Source organism: Tachysurus vachellii, chromosome 9 (genome assembly GCF_030014155.1).
Source record: "Tachysurus vachellii isolate PV-2020 chromosome 9, HZAU_Pvac_v1, whole genome shotgun sequence".
Classification (NCBI taxonomy): Eukaryota; Metazoa; Chordata; class Actinopteri; order Siluriformes; family Bagridae; genus Tachysurus; species Tachysurus vachellii.
Window position 1 is genome coordinate 25,656,152 of NC_083468.1, and position 19,431 is coordinate 25,675,582.

At 42.0% G+C, this 19,431-nt stretch overlaps 1 protein-coding gene across 1 annotated transcript in view; it reads right to left on the reverse strand.

Moving 5' to 3' along the window:
- plch1 (phospholipase C, eta 1) overlaps nt 1–18,560 on the reverse strand; it is a 58,377-nt gene extending 39,817 nt beyond the window's left edge. The window contains exons 1-3 of the mRNA XM_060878365.1: nt 18,447–18,560; nt 5,236–5,382; nt 3,664–3,907 (exon numbers count right to left, since the gene is read on the reverse strand). Coding sequence (XP_060734348.1) covers nt 3,664–3,907; nt 5,236–5,382; nt 18,447–18,555 — 500 coding nt within the window. The 5' untranslated portion in view covers nt 18,556–18,560. The remainder of the gene's footprint in view (nt 1–3,663; nt 3,908–5,235; nt 5,383–18,446) is intronic.
- Between the last annotated feature and the right edge of the window lie 871 nt (nt 18,561–19,431).

The window sequence follows — 19,431 nt, forward strand, 5'->3', positions numbered from 1 at the left end:
CTGTTGGATAACACAAAACCTGAGAAACTGGAAAAAAACCTAAGCAACTACAATGTAGATTTTCTGTATTGCTCCAAGGTACTTCCTATAGGACACTGGGAGAATTGCCCTCTGAAAAGATGAGGAGGTTAAAGGTTTTTGGCTCATGGTGGTCGTCTTTAGCTTGTCACAAAGGATTGACTCAGTGGGTTAGTGTTACTCACTGAAGGAGTATGTGTTAATAATTCATCTGTATGTTGGTCTGTTTTTGTCTTGTGTGTCTGTACACTACACTCACTATATATGTACAGCGATGTACCAGATACTAACAGTTAGTCTTTCAACTTAATAATTGTCTTAACAGTGTTTCCCAATAAAATAACTAAATATTACAAAACTATAATCAACTCAAGATGAGTAAATAACAATTAACAAAATGTATTACGTACTTGCAAATATAAAGATTGAATAATACAAAACAAACGTATACTTAACTAAATAAATTTAGTTACTCGAAATATACCCAAACTCAAGTACTGTACACCTAAACATATTTCATCAGAACTGTTAAAAGTTTCAGAGATATTCCAAACCATGAGAAATTCTGAATACTATATGGTCTTTTGTCAAATAACAAAATAAACAAGCTCGCAAAATGTCTGTAGTCAGATGTCCTTTGGGCCACACAACTGAGCTTAATTTTAACTGGAAACTGTATAATAAATTGTATTTAATTAAACTTTTATTCAGAGTAAAATTACAGAAAAACAATAAAGAAACTGAAATAAATTGCTTTAAAAGATTAGGTCTTCTTTCTTTCACAAACTAAGCACATTCTTTCTAGTGCAGCAAACACTAACGAACAGAAAACTGTTTTCTGCAATACTCTGAGCCTAACTGGATAAAAACTCCTCCCACACTTTCTCTAACCTCTTAGCAACCAGCACCGGTGGATAAAGCATTTAAGGCTCTGGGTTGTTGATTGGAGGATTGGGGTTCAAGCCCCAGTGCTGCCAAGCTGCCACTGTTGGGGCCTTGAGCAAGGCCTTTAACCCCACCCTACTTAAGGGACACTGTATCATGGCGGACCCTGTACTCTGACCCCAACCTCCAATGTGATGAAAGCTTTTCACTGTGCTCTAATGTATATGTGACAATATAAAGTCTTGTATTCTAGTCAATGACGCTTTCTTTGATAAGGGTGGAAATATACACCTAATATTTGAACCTATTAAAATTCCCTGAACAAATTTGTTGGTTAAAAGCACATGTTTCACAAGTAGGCAACTGACAGACTAGAACACTCTCACTCACTCACTCACTCATTTTCTACCGCTTATCCGAACTACCTCGGGTCACGGGCAGCCTGTGCCTACCTCAGGCGTCATCGGGCATCAAGGCAGGATACACCCTGGACGGCGTGCCAACCCATCGCAGGGCACACACACACTCTCATTCACTCACGCAATCACACACTACAGACAATTTTTCCAGAGATGCCAATCAACCTACCATGCATGTCTTTGGACCGGGGGAGGAAACCGGAGTACCCGGAGGAAACCCCCGAGGCACGGGGAGAACATGCAAACTCCACACACACAAGGCGGAGGCGGGAATCGAACCCCCAACCCTGGAGGTGTGAGTGCTAACGTGCTAACCACTAAGCCACCGTGCCCCCAAACTAGAACATATTCAAACAATTCTTTATTAGTATCCCTAGCCAGGTTACAATATACATAAATTCATTGTTAACCATAACCGGGTTACACGTAAATATATTTGCTCTTTCTACTTGTTTGTGTTGTTCTTGTTATTCTTTAGATCCCAACAACAAAAAAGCTTCTAGCGCCATGTCACAGACTATTAGCCATCAAAACAGGAGTCAAGACAGGACATGTGCTCTCCAGCATGGAAACAGTGGTTGTGAGGAAACACGTCACAGCACTGCAGATCTGATTCTCTGTGTAGTTTTACCAGCTGTGTCAGGAGCCATACGGCACGTGTCTGGTATTGAACACGTTCGGTTCATGAGTCACAAAAGGAGACTTGGATCACAGAAGGCATAGTCTGGACTTCTTAAAGACTGTTAGATTCGAGGTTTCTTGAGCTCTGCTTATACACTTCACTGACTACACAACCTTGTTATGTGTGGTTGCCTTCTCACATTTGGTAGTTTGACATATTCTACTACAGTATATATAGACATTAAAACTACAGACATTCCTGATGTGAAATATTCTCCCTTTCTTCTTTGTGTATCAAACTCAACTAAGCCTCTAAGGCATGTGAACATCTGGTGACATCCAAAAGTCAATATATTGTTTGAACTGTCGCTAATAACGTGTCTAAACTTCAATAGCTTGCTAGTGACCTTGGTCATTGGTTTGAAGGTTAACTTGCTTGTTAGCTACATAATAAAACATTCTAAAGCTAGCTTTCTTGAGCTGGGTTTTAACTGAATGTGTAGTTAGTTTAACATTAGTTATCTGAAACAGTTTAGAAATAAAGGCAAACTCTGTGATATTCAGAGGAGCTTGTGTTTTTTCAAAACTACTGCAGAGACATGCCATGTGACACGCCATGTGATGTCATCAGAACAGGCATTCAGCCAAAGCATTTGATCACAATAAAATTCACACAAAAACTCTGTAAAACCCTGGAGGGACTCATTACTGCTACTAGTACAGTAATTAGGTTACTTAGCATCGGTAGGGAGGTGCAAATTCTGTTTCGTCTGAGTTTAATGATGCAAATAACTGAATGTGCAACGAATGTATTTTCACATCTGTTAATATAATTATCTTCGTGCAAAATTGTAATCTGAAAATAGCAACCACATATCAATCTGTTGCCCAGTGACATGTTTATAAAGTCCAACATTACCTAGTTTTCTGTAATAATGTCCATAGCCAAAGCTACAAGAATGGCACAGAAACATTTGAATGTGTTGAGTACAGAAAGAATATTAAAATATGTCAGAAGTGCTCAGAAATTCCATTCCACTAGTTAAACACGCAAACGCTAAACAGCCAAAGTTTCAATTTCAATTTTCAAATGAAAATATGAAGCTATAGCATTTAGCATAATATTTAATATGTTTTCATTTTAGAGCACCAAGCACCAGATACAGGAGCCCCATCACCATCTTTTTTTTTTTTCTTTTTAAACAGCCAAAGTAATTGAACCAAAATGCAATCCAAACACACAGTTGGGTAATTAAAAGTTGATAGACTTACATTCATTCATTCATTCATTCATTCATTTTCTACCAATTATCCGAACTACCTCGGGTCACAGGGAGCCTGTGCCTGAACTACCTCGGGTCACAGGGAGCCACACCCTGGACGGAGTGCCAACCCATCGCAGGGCACACACACACACACACTCTCATTCACTCACACAATCACACACTACAGACAATTTTCCAGAGATGCCAATCAACCTACCATGCATGTCTTTGGACCGGGGGAGGAAACCGGAGTACCCGGAGGAAACCCCCGAGGTACGGGGAGAACATGCAAACTCCACACACAAGGTGGAGGCGGGAATCGAACCCCCAACCCTGGAGGTGTGAGGTGAACGTGCTAACCACTAAGCCACCGTGCCCCTGATAGACTTACATTGGGATCTAAAATTACAACTTTATGGTCATAAATGTCTTACTACTACTGACATAAAGGATATTGGTCATGGGTTCGTTGTCTTTTGGCCAAGGAGTCCTCATCACTGATGCCCGCCATTAGGTACCTGAGTCCTGTCACCCATGTCCTTGCTTCCTCTGCATTGGATGTCACCACGTCCAGAGAATCCATGTGGTTGCCATGGTAAATGGTGAAACAGCATCCGGGGTCAAAGTTCCCATCAGCATGCCGATGAAAGATATCGCTCTGTCGGCCTTCGGTAACCTTGTAGAGCGAGTCAATGGTGACTGAGGAAAGGAGCACAGTGACCAGGCCATGTCCGGGTCAGTACATCATAAAACGACATCTACAAATTCAATCTGAATTAAAATAAATTGCAAGCTGAAACAAACAATAACCGCAAGATTCATTTGAGCAAACGATTGAAGCTTCGGTTGCACAAAGGGCGAAGGTGATGTGGAAATGTGTCGTCTGTAATGAAGATATCAGATTCTGTCACTGAGGGTAAACAAATATTTGGTCAGGCACAAACGAGAATCATATTTTTCTCTATGCTGCTGAAGACAATATCAGTGTGTAATAAATCTTATTGCATTTCTCTCTCACACAGATACACTGTGGGTTTGTCTCTACAGCTCTGGCAGAATATGTTTATCAAAATCTCATCACAGATTTAGAAGAAGTTCTGTAATCACATTGAGTGGCTTCCGATAAAACCTGTTTTCTTTTTCCTTAACGTGATGGTAATCATATCTACACACATCATCAGTGGAGCAGAGCATTCCTTCATATCAGAGCTGTCAAAAGCAGCCTCCTTCAACAGGCTATGAGCTGGACACAATCTACTCCTTTTCATTCTTTAATTATGTAAATGGAGAGAAACAAAGAGGCTTATCTTGCACAGGCAGTTTTTAATTGTGATGGCAGACAGGCAAGTTTGAGAGAGACGAAGTGCGGATAGAGGGAGCTAGAAATAGAGCTAAAGACTGACAGTCAGTACTTGGCGCTTTAATGCATTTTATGTGTGCTAGGACACAGCAAGCAGCGATTATTATCTACCCCATGAGCCTCCTAGTAGGCATGATGAACAAAGCACTTACACAGGATAATCCCTGACCCACTCACACCAGCTTAACTTACTCCAGAAAGACTAAAAAAATACATTGTCACATGCATTAAATCTCCTGCTTAAGACATTAAGGCATAGAGCTGAACATCTTCTCAATGCAACGTAGTGTTTATAATGCATAAATGTGCGTAATGCATGCCTATTTCAAAGCTTCCGAATGGGGTCCAAGCACCAAACACACAGGAGCAATAATCTATTACATATATATTACAAAAACTTTATTTTGCATATTTCATAGTATAAATGTAAAAAATTCTAGATATGTGATGTTTTCAAAAAAAAAATGTTTTTGTTTTTTTTGCAGGTTGTGTTTAAATGTTAGTTGAAAAAAGTGAGACTGTGAGCACATTTTATCCTAATTTAAAAGACACAATTCACTATGGATGTAACTCAGTGTGTGTTTACGTGTTTTTACACAAACACAGCATTAATGAATCAGGCCCTTTGTGTGTGAATGTGTGTAAGATCGAGGATGTTTGTGCTTACTTTTGGCTTTCTCGCTCTTGCGGGAAGGCCTCCAGCGGATACAGGAGCGATGCTCATCCAGGTAGAAAAGGCGAACCAGGCCCTTGGAGCCGTTCTTCAGTTTCACCATCTGAGTACCTGACTGCATCACACTCATACATCGCTCAACTGTGGAGCCACACACACACACAGACACACACAGACCAGTCAGTTGATAGCAAGTAACAACTGTGCTAAAGATAGATACAGCAATTCCTACTCAAAGTAGAGTGAAACACAAAAATATCCGACTGCAGGAATATATCACAGATGAAGCCTGAAATAATGGCAGGGTATTTTTTTTAGTCAGCAGATCGACAGGTTTCTTCACGATTCTGAAATGACCAGGACAGTAATTGGCCGCAATCTGGTGCTGTTCTAAGAGTGAGAGCTGTGTGTCATGGACAGGGTGGAGGTAATTACGCATGGACCTGTGGAACAAACACAAAACTGGCAGAATTACATACCAGATTCCAGAAATGGAAAGAGAGAGGGCAGATATCTATGGGGAACACCACTGACGCAATGCTGCAGAATTCGCCTGCAACCCTAACAGTGTGTAATGAGGCTTCTACAGGGAGCTGAACTCACATTTAGATTCACGTGCACTGAAAATTCTCTCAGCTTCAAAAAGTAAATAACCTCTACTTCTCTGAGGAAAGAGATTGTGGACGGCAGCATATGCACTATTAGAGAGAGAGAGAGAGAGAGAGAGAGAGAGAGAGAGAGAGAGAGAGCGAGCAGGGTTAGTAGTGCTTGTCTATGCCCCTCCGCAGCCCAACATCATTCACAGCAGGGTTTTTCTAAAGTCTTTAACTGCAAAGAGCAACAGCACTGATAAAGAAGACCCTCTGAGTACGCACACGCCGAAATACTCCTTGAATATAAAGTGCCACTTCACAATGGGTTTAGACGGACAGACGATATTTACCCATGTCAAGCATGACACACAGATATGATCACAATCGGATGTGTGAGAAATAGTTAAAGGTAGAAGGGAACGCATTTACTAAACCAATTCTGTTAGAAAGCATGGGCAAACAAGCAGGTAGCATTGCTGCCTCACAGCCCCGTGGTTCCACATTCTGTCCTGATGTCTAGGATGTGTGGGCTCTCTGATGTCCTCCTACCTTCCAGAAATTTGTAATGCTAAAGCTATTTTTTATTTATTTATTTTTTTTGTTAATAAATCTTGTTGGGCCGGGTTTTTATCCTTACCATGGCCACTGCCGTTTCTGACATTTTACATTTGTGATTCCCAAGATATAAATAATCAGAAATTGTTTGTAGTATTATAGAATTGTTATGAGAATAAAAACTTTTATGTGCACATCCATGTGATGTTTCCACCAGCAAGTTAGCTTGCAGAGTGTTTGATCAAGAAACGCATCGCCGTCCTGTTACCTTGACCAACAGAATGAAATAATTTGCTAAATATTAATATATTAGCTAGTTCGTTAAAATATGTTAATTAAGTTAGAACTTATGGTTGATGGGCAAAGGATTGCTGAGAACTGGACTGCAGAAGGGAATGTAGTAGTAACTAGCAAGCTAGCTAGATATCAGAGTGTAGAGAGCACAATATTAACAAGTACCAAAATGGATAGAAATACACTTCCTTAAACATTCATTTACTGCAATTTTTACTTTACAACAACTGGGTAACAATACAAATTCCACCACAAGGTATATTTCCATATACTGTTTCCTTTTATGTCCGTACTTGTGTACATCACTGCATCACATTATCTCCGCTCTTAGCCATGCTAGAGGTGATAAATACAGGAAGCTAGCACTGGGTCTACATGTTTGATTACTCTATCTCTGTTTCTTAGTATATTTTTCTTTCTTTGATTATTTTTTTTCTAATAATATTTTCTCTTTTATATTATATGATTGACTCTTCTATTGACTTTTTTTAGGACAGTCATATGAAGCATCTCACTACATACTGTACTATTTATGATTGTGTATGTGACATAAAAATCAAATTTAAGTTTGAACAAACCTAAATCTATTGGTCCTTTATTGTCTTGGCCACACATAGGTGGCAAATAAATTGCTTATAACTTAAAGTTATGGACGGATTATGTCTGATGAGCTGGTGTATAATATTTATGTACAAATATCATAAACGGGGGCACGGTGGCTTAGTGGTTAGCATGTTCGCCTCACACCTTCTGGGTTGGGGGTTCGATTTGCCTGATGTACATAATGTGTAAACAGTCATTTTATGAAATGTTTATATCACTGGGACCTTAAGCACAAAAAATTCCAGATGTCTTCATAAGGCATATTTGAAGGTAACATTTTATATCGTGCCACATTTTAATGCCTGTATGTGTATAAACAGCAACAGGAACGTGATCTGAATTATTTTAAGTAAGTCTTAGTGAGGAGTGAAACAGGCAATTATCCACACACACACACACACACACAGATATTCTCATGAAGTGCTACAGAAGTGAGAGCTCAGAATCTTTTGCTGGAGGCGAGAGGAGATTGCTCGTCAACACTTAAAGAGTCTTTCCCTCCTGCCAGCTCCCGGTGGTTGTCAAAACAGGCCTAAGGTTCCTCAAAGATATTTCAAATATAATAAACACATACACACGTTTGCACCCTGAAGAAGAGTTATAAAACACTCTATAGCCTACGTATGTTTGTGTTTGCATTTATATTGTATTAAGTATATAAATCTATCTATCTCATCTATTTATTAAGTACTATATTTGCTATCATATATTTAAATATAATGCACATCCTGTATAGTCACAAACAGACACACACAGGCATGCAGAGCCATAATTACACATACCTCCATGTCTGCTCTACTACATCTAGTAGAGTTTCACTAAGGTTTAATAGCAATGGACAGCTACATTGTCACCCAGCCACTACACATCAATGTAAACATGCAGGCAAATAAAACAGGTGAAGCGAGACACAAGGAGAGACAGGAAAAGGCAAATAGACACAAGCAAGAAGAGCATGGAAACAAGAACTAGATGGCTATTTGATGCATGAGGAAGAACTTGTAACTGACTGTGTGTGAGAAGTAAAAAGTCACCATGATTTTCTATTTATGCCTGAAAGAGTTATGATGCTTGACACCAAAATAATAAAACAACAACCTTTACAACTAGGAAAGTTCAACCTAGATTGCCAAACATATATACCTGAATGCTTTCTCCCATGGTGTTTTCACACTTGGCTTTTTTTCCACAGAACAGTTGCTAACTAGCAGCTTCTTTTGCTGCCATAAACAAATCAGCTCATAATCTGTGCACACTATAAACACCCAAACATTCTTACTTGTCCTAAGTAGTAGCAGATAATTAACCTAGCTCGCTATTATTCTATTATCTTTAGTAACCACTTCACCCTGGGACTGTTTTGCATTCCTCATGACTGTTTTTTTAAAAGGATTACATGAGAAATGTGAGAGAAAGGGATATGATGAATGAGAGTGACTGTGTGTTAAGAAGCATTGTCTTTCACACCCTTGTCTCTGCCAATCAGATTGTGGACTACAGCCCAGTCTGTAGAGAACAAACAGTAAAAGTGGACTGAGAGAATGTCCTCTATCTCTCTTGTCAAACATCAATAAGCAACAAATGAGAAGTTTCTAAATGCTGTGAGCAGAACTTTAATCAATTCAGAGTACTGTATTATTCAAATGCTAACACATAACTGCTACAATAAGCATCATGACACAGAGTAAAATCATCCTTATTTTGATATGAGAAAGTAAAAAATTTGAACAGCAAGAACATCTCAAAATCTCAACCTAATTGGTGAGCCAGCCAGGAGTGAGGAATAGGTACATAGTCAACATGCAGGACAGGATTTAAATTGAATACATTAACCAATGTGCAAGTATTTTACCTGAGAAGTCAAATTATATTAGAAAATAATTATTTTTCACCTCATCAAAGTTTTCAAATGTGAAAAGCAGTACATTTCGTTTCCAATATAAAATAAAACAATAAATATCACTGCAAAATCTTCCAAATCTACTGTTTGTTTCCAAGAGCACATGTGCAAACCATGTATATTGTACCAACTATGTGTTAATTAAAATCTGATTAATCACAAAATATTGATAGTTATTGCAATAAAAATTTCGTCTTACAGTATGGTGAGCCAGCCAGTAGCAAGAAAACTGCAAAACCAAATCTGTATTTAAACTAAAACACATATATTTATGTTTATCTTATATTTAGATATATAATATTTTATAAACATGATATGAATATATAATAATATGGTATGTTTATCCACATACTAAACACACAGTACTTGCCTATGGTTCTGGTCTGAGTCATCTGAGTAGTCCTGACTCCAACATGTACAGCAGGGATAAACACACTATGCTAATCCAAACTAGTGGGTTTCATGAGATCATCAATAATAACTTTCAGCTAAAGTGCTCATAAGAGAGCTTGAATACTTAAAGAATCATGAAAGTAGTCTAAAAACAGCTTTTGAGATACACTACACTTCCACACCCTTATTATCCTCCACTATTTTCCTTTTTTCTTTTCTCTTGCTCTCTCACTATTCTCATTGTTAGCAAGTGTCTCTCCAGTTCATTTAATCCTAATTAGCTTCATGTTGAGAAAACCTTCATGCATGATTGCTTCTCAGGCCACAGCGGGGCTACAAGCCATGTCACAAGGGAGCGAGTCAGGGGAGGCAATGCATTCATCCGGCTGCATAGAGATACAAGACCCTGGGGAACAGGATTCTGCTGAACCCCAACCCTCCAGAGGAAATGATTGATTTCTGTATTATTGAGAGATCTCATTCAATGTGTTTATGAGAAAGATAAAAAGTGGGTCAGTCAGATATGCTGAATTAAGTGGCAAGAATCTCACACATGCAAAAGTCTTGCAGCTCAACACAACTGGTGTAAATTTGGACACAATATTAGCTAAATGTTTGCTCTGACTTCCACAAGATTTGTGATAGGGTCTATATAGAACTGTGGAATTTCAGGATCTATGTAGTAAATAGACTGTGGAGAACTGTGGAGTAACAGGGTCTATTGAGATCTGTGGAGAAACAGGGTCTTTGGAGAACTGCGACGTAACAGTGTTTATGGAGTAACAGGGATTATGAAGTGTGTAGAAGCAGGGTATTAGCCCAGAGGATCTATAGAGTACCAGAGAGTCTGGAGAACTGTGAAGTAACACAATATATGGAGTTACAGGGTCTATGGAGAACTGTCAAATAACAGGGTCTACAGAGAACTGTCGAGCTACAGGATCAATGGAGAACTGTGGAGAAACAGTGTCTTCGGAAATCTGTAGAGTTACAGGGTCTACAGCAGTGGTCTTCACAATTTTTTTCATGTGAGCCACACTGATAGGACAAAGTCAATAGGAGAGACACTTTCACCGCAAAGTATGCCAAGTTATTCAGTCTTAAATAGCTTATCTGCTTAAATACAATGTACAATATTGCAATACAATAATTACTCGAGTTGCGGATGATGCATGCTCCCCATCAGTTACCTCTTTTGTCACTGTCACATTGCTTTGTTGCTGTTCATTTTGTGCACGGGATTGTTTGATAAAAAATCAATCCATTTTTAGTCCGTGTGTACAGTAAACACAAGTTGTTAACTAGCATGAAACACAAACTAGCTTCTGGCAGGCCGCCAAAAACTGGCTATTGCGCAGAACGCAATGAGTCAGTGACGAGTCAAATAATATATATAAATATATATTATTATAATATATATAATATATATATATATATATATATATATATATATATATATATATATATATAAATATATATTATTATTTGTAATAGAGCACATTCGTTTTTCTATGCTTCCCTGATTGTTTTTAATGTTATTTAAATGAAAAATAAATTTTAACCACATGATCATATCATCGTATTATTTACTGTGGAGTAACAGGTTCTTTGTAAAACTGTGGAATAACAGAGTCTGTGAAGAACCATTTCCATTTCCTGTGAACAATTGTGCACTTTTCCACTATGTCTATGTTCATATCATATTTTGAACAATAGACGCTTTCAGATCCAACCTAGTCACGACTATCGAGAGCAAATAACATGTCTAAACCCATCTATTACATTTGGACATATCATCAAATTAGTGCTCATTGTTTGTGAACGTAAATCAGTAAATCAGTGCCTCATTGTAGATTCGTGCCTCTGAATGTGGGCCTGGTGGGGTAAAGGTCACTAAAGGTTATGATAATCTTCATAATCGCGTGGTTTCCTGTACATGTGGTGCCACTAATCAATCAGACTTTATTCGATTTTTTGCACTAAGTTCCAACAGTGCTAAGCCCAAAACAGCTGAGCTCAAAATTAGCAGGTAAATAAATCTAAATGTAAACATTTTAATGGTTTATAAGGGTTAAAAACATAAAACCTGATTATAGAATTAATGTCCATTTCTGTGAAATGTATTTCTCATAAACGATGATATGCTCTGTGATATGTGCCAGTAAAGAAGAAACATATAGGATGGCCATTCCTCGTACAACATATTATATTTAAGCTCAGTTAATATCATGTGAATTTGGCTGAAAAAGGCAAACACTACATGTGAGAAAGGAGAGAAACCCCAGAGTATAAATGAAACTGCATAAATGAATCTCTGGCTCCGAGAGAGAAAAGAGATGGAAATAGACCGAAAAACATAAGTGAGATAAAAGTTAAAGCTGTTATTTTTTAGAGAAAAAGATCTAAAAAAAAAAGCATCTAAGAAAAGAAAGTGATAAGGAAAGAGTGAGACAGAAAAAAAAAATTTAAAAGTAAGACAGAGCTGTGAGGAAGAGAGAGAGAGAGAGAGAGAGAGAGAGAGAGAGAGAGAGAGAGATGGGGCATCAAAAGAAAAAGAAAGTTGGGGAGACTGAGAGAAAGTATGAAACAGATACTAAGACACAGACAGACCACGAGATCAATACAGACAGAAAGAGTGACACAGTTAGAGCAAGATGGAGACACAATTTACTGAACAAAAGAGAGGGATGGGAAAATGAAATAGAGAGAAAGATAGAAGATATTAAAGCATGAGAGACTTACAGAGAAAGGAAGACGAGGCAGGTGTATAAGCACTGGAAAAAACAAAGTGAGAAAGAAACTGAAAAAGAGACAGATTATCATTGAAAGAAACAGAGGGGGAGAGAGAGAGAGAGAGAGAGAGAGAGAGAGAGAGAGAGAGAGAGAGAGAGAGAGAGAGAGAGAAATCATCAAGAGAAAAAGATAGATGGAGGGGAGACAAGAACACAGAGAGACAGCGGATCGTTGAAAGAAAGAGTGAGAGAGAACGAAAAAAAGAGATAAAGAGTGAGATGGAAAAAAGAGGGATGACAGATGAAAGTGTTCTCTAAGGAGTCTTACAGGTTCATATCAAACACTGCATAATTGCCTTGTGAAGATCCTCTGTGATGCCCGGATCAACAAAGCGCAGAGCCTCAGAGGCATCAGAGCGGAAACACACAACAGAGTGCATGCATTATGCAGACACACACACCTGCGCACAGCCTGTACTGCTCCACACACACACACACACACACACACACACACACACATGCTAACCTAACATACTTAAAATTACTGTCAAATTTAAGCATATGTATTTGAAATGGGTTTATATTTTATATCTCGACAATAATATATGTATAAGATGGACACTTTAGCAGAACAAACCTGCTTGGCCCATGTCACTATGTGAAGGTCTCACTACCACAAGAACAAAACTATAATAGGCAGATTTGTCATAACATTCAGTGAACTAAATGCTAAATTGACTTTTAACCCAAGAAGAACTGCTTTGCTGCCAATTTAAAATATATTTTCTTTACCTGGCACTATTGCTCAAAGTAAACAACACATTTTCAAAGATTTGCTTTAGAATATGAAACAGGGACAACGGATGTTGCAACAAGAAAACAATCCGATGCATAATCGACAGAGGGAACTCCGGCTTCTCCGAATTCAGAGCTAATTTTAAAGACAGTTTGACATCTGGCACAGCTCCAACAGAGACACTCAAAAAGCGCAAAGATTTGCCAAGCGATCTGGCTGAACAGACGTATCATTAGGACGAATGTGGAGAGGAGAGGAGAGGAGGGGAGGGGAGGGGAGGGGAGAGGAGAGGAGAGGAGAGAAGTAGAGAAGAGAGGAGAGGAGTTGAGAGGAGAGTAGAGGAGAGGTGAGGAGAGGAGAGAAATAGAGAAGAGAAGAGAGGAGAGAAATAGAGAAGAGAAGAGAAGAGAGGAGAGGAGAGGAGAGGAGAGGAGAGGAGAGGAGAGGAGAGGAGAGGAGAGAAATAGAGAAGAGAAGAGAGGAGAGAAATAGAGAAGAGAAGAGAGGAGAGGAGAGGAGAGAAGTAGAGAGGAGAGGAGTAGAGAGGAGACAAGAGGAGTAGAGAGGAGAGGAGAGGAGTAGAGAGGAGAGGAGAGGAGTAGAGAGGAGAGGAGAGGAGAGGAGAGGAGAGGGGTAGAGAGGAGAGGAGAGGAGAGGAGAGAAGTAGAGAAGAGAGGAGAGGAGTAGAGAGGAGAGGGTAGAGAGGAGAGGAGAGGAGAGGAGAGGAGAGGAGAGAAGTAGAGAGGAGAGGAGTGGAGTAGAGAGGAGAGGAGAGGTGAGGAGTAGAGAGGAGAGGAGTAGAGAGGAGAGGAGAGGAGAGGAGAGAAGTAGAGAGGAGAGAAGTAGAGAGGAGAGGAGTGGAGAGGAGAGGAGAAGAGAGGAGAGGAGTGGAGTAGAGAGGAGAGGAGTAGAGAGGAGAGGAGAGGAGTAGAGAGGAGAGGAGTACAGAAGAGAGGAGAGGAGAGAAGAGAAGAGGAGAGGAGAGGAGAAGAGAGGAGAGGAGTAGAGAGGAGAGGAGAGGAGAGGAGAGGAGAGGAGAGAAGAGGAGTAGAGAGAAGAGGAGAGGAGTAGAGAGGAGAGGAGAGAGGAGAGGGTAGAGAGGAGAGGAGAGGAGAGGAGAGAAGTAGAGAAGAGAGGAGAGGAGTAGAGAGGAGAGGGTAGAGAGGAGAGGAGAGGAGAGGAGAGAAGTAGAGAGGAGAGGAGAGAAGTAGAGAGGAGAGGAGTAGAGAGGAGAGGAGAGGAGAGAAGTAGAGAGGAGAGAAGTAGAGAGGAGAGGAGAGGAGAGGAGAAGAGAGGAGAGAAGTAGAGAGGAGAGGAGTAGAGAGGAGAGGAGAGGAGCGGAGAAGAGAGGAGAGGAGAGGAGAAGAGAGGAGTGAAGTGGAGTAGAGAGGAGAGGAGTAGAGAGGAGTAGAGAGGAGAGGAGAGGAGTAGAGAGGAGAGGAGTACAGAAGAGAGGAGAGGAGAGAAGAGAAGAGGAGAGGAGAGGAGTAGAGAGGAGAGGAGAGGTGAGGAGAGGAGTAGAGAGGAAAGGAGAGGAGTGGAGTAGAGAGGAGAGGAGAGGAGAGGAGAGGAGTAGAGAGAAGAGGAGAGGAGTAGAGAGGAGAGGAGAGAGGAGAGGGTAGAGAGGAGAGGAGAGGAGAGGAGAGGAGAGAAGTAGAGAAGAGAGGAGAGGAGTAGAGAGGAGCGGAGAGGAGTAGAGAGGAGAGGAGAGGAGAGAGGAGAGGAGAGAAGTAGAGAGGAGAGGAGTGGAGTAGAGAGTAGAGGAGAGGAGAGGAGAGAAGTAGAGAGGAGAGGAGTAGAGAGGAGAGGAGAGGAGAGGAGAGGAGAGGAGAGATGGAGGGAGAGAGGGAGGAGGAGAGAGGGAGAGGGAGAGGGGAGGAGAGAAGGAGTGGAGGAGAGGAGAGAGAGAGAGAGAGAGGAGAAGGAGAGAGGAGAGAGAGAGAGAGGAGAGAGGGAGAGGAGAGAGGAGGAGAGAGGAGAGGGAGGGAGGAGAGGGGAGGGAGAGGAGAGGAGAGAGGAGATAGGAGAGAGGGAGAGGAGGAGAGAGAGAGAGAAGGAGAGAGGAGGGAGGAGGAGGAGAGAGGAGAGAGGAGAGAGAGAGGAAGAGGGAGAGGAGAGTGTGAGGAGAGGAGGGGGAGAGAGGAGGAGAGAGGAGGAGGAGGGAGAGAGAGAGAGGAGAGGAAGAGGAAGGAGGAGAGGAGGGAGAGAGGGGAGGAGAGGAGGGAGAGGAGAGGAGAGAGAGGATGAGAGAGAGGAGAGAGAGGGAGGAGAGGAGAGGGAGAGAGGAGAGAGAGAGGAGAGAGAGGAGAGAGGAGAAGAGAGAGAGGAGGGAGAGGAGGGAGGAGAGGAGAGAGAGAAGAGGAGGGAGGAGAGAGAGAGGTGAGGAGGAGGAGAGGAGAGGAGAGAGAGGAGGAGGGAGATGGAGAGGAGGGAGAGAGTGAGAGAGGAGAGGGGGAGGAGGAGGGGGAGAGAGAGGAGAGAGGAGGAGGAGAGTGGGAGGAGAGGAGGGAGAGGAGAGAGGAGAGAGAGAGGAGGGAGAGGGAGAGAGAGGGAGAGGGAGGGAGGGAGGAGAGAGAGAGGAGGAGGGGAGAGGAGAGGGAGGAGAGAGGGGAGGAGGGAGAGGAGGAAGGAGGGGATGGGAGGAGGAGGAGGAGAAGGGAGAGAGGGAGGAGGAGAGGAGAGAGGAGGAGGGAGAGAGGGGAGGAGAGAGGAGGAGAGGGAGAGAGAAGAGAGGAGAGGAGAGAGGAGAGAGGAAGAGGTGAGAGAGAGGAAGAGAGGAGAGAGGAGGAGGAGGAAGAGGGATGGAGAGGAGGAGAGGAGAGGAGAGGAGAGGAGAGAAGTAGAGAGGAGAGGAGCGGAGTAGAGAGGAGAGGAGAGGAGAAGAGAGGAGAGGAGTAGAGAGGAGTAGAGAGGAGAGGAGAGGAGAGGAGAGGAGAGAAGATGAGAGGAGTAGAGAGAAGAGGAGAGGAATAGAGAGGAGAGGAGAGGACAGGAGTAGAGAGGAGAGGAGAGAGGAGAGGAGAGGAGAGAAGTAGAGAGGAGAGGAGAGGAGTAGAGAGGAGAGGAGAGGAGAGGAGAGGAGATGAGAGAAGAGAGGAGAGGAGTGGAGAGGAGAGGTGTGGAGAGGAGTAGAGAGGAGAGGAGTGGAGTAGAGAGGAGAGGAGAGGAGAGAAGATGAGAGGAGTAGAGAGAAGAGGAGAGGAATAGAGAGGAGAGGACAGGAGTAGAGAGGAGAGAGGAGAGGGTAGAGAGGAGAGGAGAGGAGAGGAGAGAAGTAGAGAAGAGAGGAGAGGAGAGGAGAGGAGAGGAGAGAAGTAGAGAGGAAAGGAGTAGAGAGGAGAGGAGAGAAGTAGAGAGGAAAGGAGTGGAGTAGAGAGGAGAGGAGTAGAGAGGAGAGGAGAGGAGTAGAGAGGAGAGGAGTAGAGAGGAGAGGAGTGGAGTAGAGAGGAGAGGAGAGGAGTAGAGAGGAGAGGAGAGGAGTAGAAAGGAGAGGAGTAGAGAGGAGAGGAGAGGAGTAGAGAGGAGAGAAGTAGAGAGGAGAGGAGTGGAGTAGAGAGGAGAGGAGAGGAGTAGAGAGGAGAGGAGAGGAGTAGAGAGGAGAGGAGTAGAGAGGAGAGGAGAGGAGTAGAGAGGAGAGGAGAGGAGTAGAGAGGAGAGGAGTGGAGTAGAGAGGAGAGGAGTAGAGAGGAGAGGAGTGGAGTAGAGAGGAGAGGAGAGGAGTAGAGAGGAGAGGAGTGGAGTAGAGAGGAGAGGAGAGGAGTAGAGAGGAGAGGAGAGGAGTAGAGAGGAGAGGAGTAGAGAGAAGAGGAGAGGAGTAGAGAGGAGAGGAGAGGAGTGGAGAGGAGAGGAGTAGAGAGGAGAGGAGAGGAGTAGAGAGGAGAGGAGTGGAGTAGAGAGGAGAGGAGAGGAGTAGAGAGGAGAGGAGTGGAGTAGAGAGGAGAGGAGAGGAGTAGAGAGGAGAGGAGTATTACAACTCTGAGCATCTGAAAGAAGTTGGATGCAGTTATAAAAGTCAAAGGTGGAAGAACAAGTGATATTTATATCACAGTCAGGAAGAGAAATGCAAAGTTTATGTTAATATATTTACTTGAACTATGAAACCTTTTTTTATTCTTGTGATAATAAAATAAATAATGTAATGAGCCCCTGATTTACAAAGTTCCAAAATAACATGCGTGTGTGGTGCGACGATTATTTAGTTCCCCACTCACACTTATATACATATTATAATTATATACTATCTACATTTACATAACAAACTCACCGTATGAACTGAAACATTCACTGTTTCAATACAGGGTCGTATCCAAACTACCAGCAAGACACAGAAATGTTTAGTAACATGTTTAGAGCTTAGTGAGTTCCTCACACTCAGGCACACAAATAAACCAGGAGTGAAAAAAAAGACCAGCTGAGCTATAAATAACCCCAAATAGACTCCTGCTTGCATTGTTCCACCCCAAACAGCATGTGATAGCGAGGGCTCCTGCTGTTCCTTTCCTGTCATCTCTTAGACACAGATAATCTATTCACCATCTTATTACACCTCACAATCCCACTCATTAACCAACATTCCTAACTGCTGCTCGATTAAAGCCAAAGAAACATCGAGATCACGAGCGTGCGTACTGCGTCATACGTGTGACAACGCGTAATAAGATGCTCTCGGAAGCTTTAGATCTCACAATCTTGTGATTATGTTTTTTTTTTTTTTTTGCTATACAGCACATGGTTGCAATTAACACCATCTGTTCAGTATGGCTACAGTGGAAGGCTATGGGCAACAGTTGGCAAGAAAATCACCCTGGGAAAGATTTATGGAAACAAATTCAAGGAACATGTCCACGCAAAAGTAAGCAGGTTATTTTCTCCACTTTGGTCTCATTACTTCTAGTTATTGCAAACTCACTCACTCACTCACTCATTTTCTACCGCTTATCCAAACTACCTCGGGTCACGGGGAGCCTGTGCCTATCTCAGGCGTCATCGGGCATCAAGGCAGGATACACCCTGGATGGAGTGCCAACCCATCGCAGGGCACACACACACACTCTCATTCACTCACGCACTCACACACTATGGACAATTTTTCCAGAGATGCCAATCAACCTAGGAATCGAACGGGAATCGAACCCCCAGGCGGGAATCGAACCCCCAACCCTGGAGGTGTGAGGCAAACGTGCTAACCACTAAGCCACCGTGCCCCCCATTGCAAACTCATTGAAACTTAATCTAAACAAGTCACTATAAATTTATAGGATATATACTGTATAGATGTATATAAAAAGTTTTCAAAACAATCCATGCATAAACTCCTGAACAAATATATCTACACTCACCCAGATAAGCCAGGCGGCACTTTTGTGGCACGGCCACGCTTCCCCCAACATAATAAAACCTCCGTGCCAGAAGAGAAGCAACGCTGACCATTGCTGATCTCTCAGCCATCACTGAAAACAGCTCCATGCCGTCAGAACCAGATCCTAACCAGCGTAGCATCCCTGAGTAAACATGGAAGCTAGTCTGCACCTCTCAATGCCCACTCAAACCCACTGTTTTACCCACAATCCCACAGTCACTCATGTCTTTGGTCATCTGCACTCTTGTATCTCCCTCACAAATACTGTTTATGCAGAGCCTTTGAACCTTTGAGGATTGAGCGAGCAAAGCCAAGCGGGATCTGAGGACCAAACGCTTTGTTTTAGGGGTAAATACAGGCATTAGGGTCCTGCTGGGTAGAGAGAGAGAGAGAGAGAGAGAGAGAGAGTAGATAAAGTATGTGAAAGAGAGAGTTGAGCAAAAATCAGCAAAAGCTGTGTTTTCTTTTTCCTGATATGATTTTGTACTGTTTTGCTTAATTCTAAAAAAAAAAAAATTAGTTAAATCTTTCCCTAGAAGCCAAAAAATGGACTTTCCTTCTTATTTGTTGGGTCCATGTCCATTATTGAACGTCTTCTTCATGTCTCACTCCACAGTGGTGGTTGATATGAAGCTCATATGAAAGTAGACACTCAGGACTTTAAGAATTTTATTTTCTGAATATCTGTTTTCTGTAAATATTATGGACTTTCAGGGAGAATAATAGCCCTTGTCACCTTAAACCTCTGAAGATAGAAAATAGAAAATTAAATGAGGAAGTATTTAAAATCAAGACTGCTGATTTATAGCCGAGTATAGCTGATTGTATCGATGTGTAGTTAGCATTATGGATAATGATCATTAAGTAGCACGATTTAATTCAAACAGTCTCTCTCACTCTCACTCATTTTCTACCGCTTATCCGAACTACCTCGGGTCACGGGGAGCCTGTGCCTATCTCAGGCG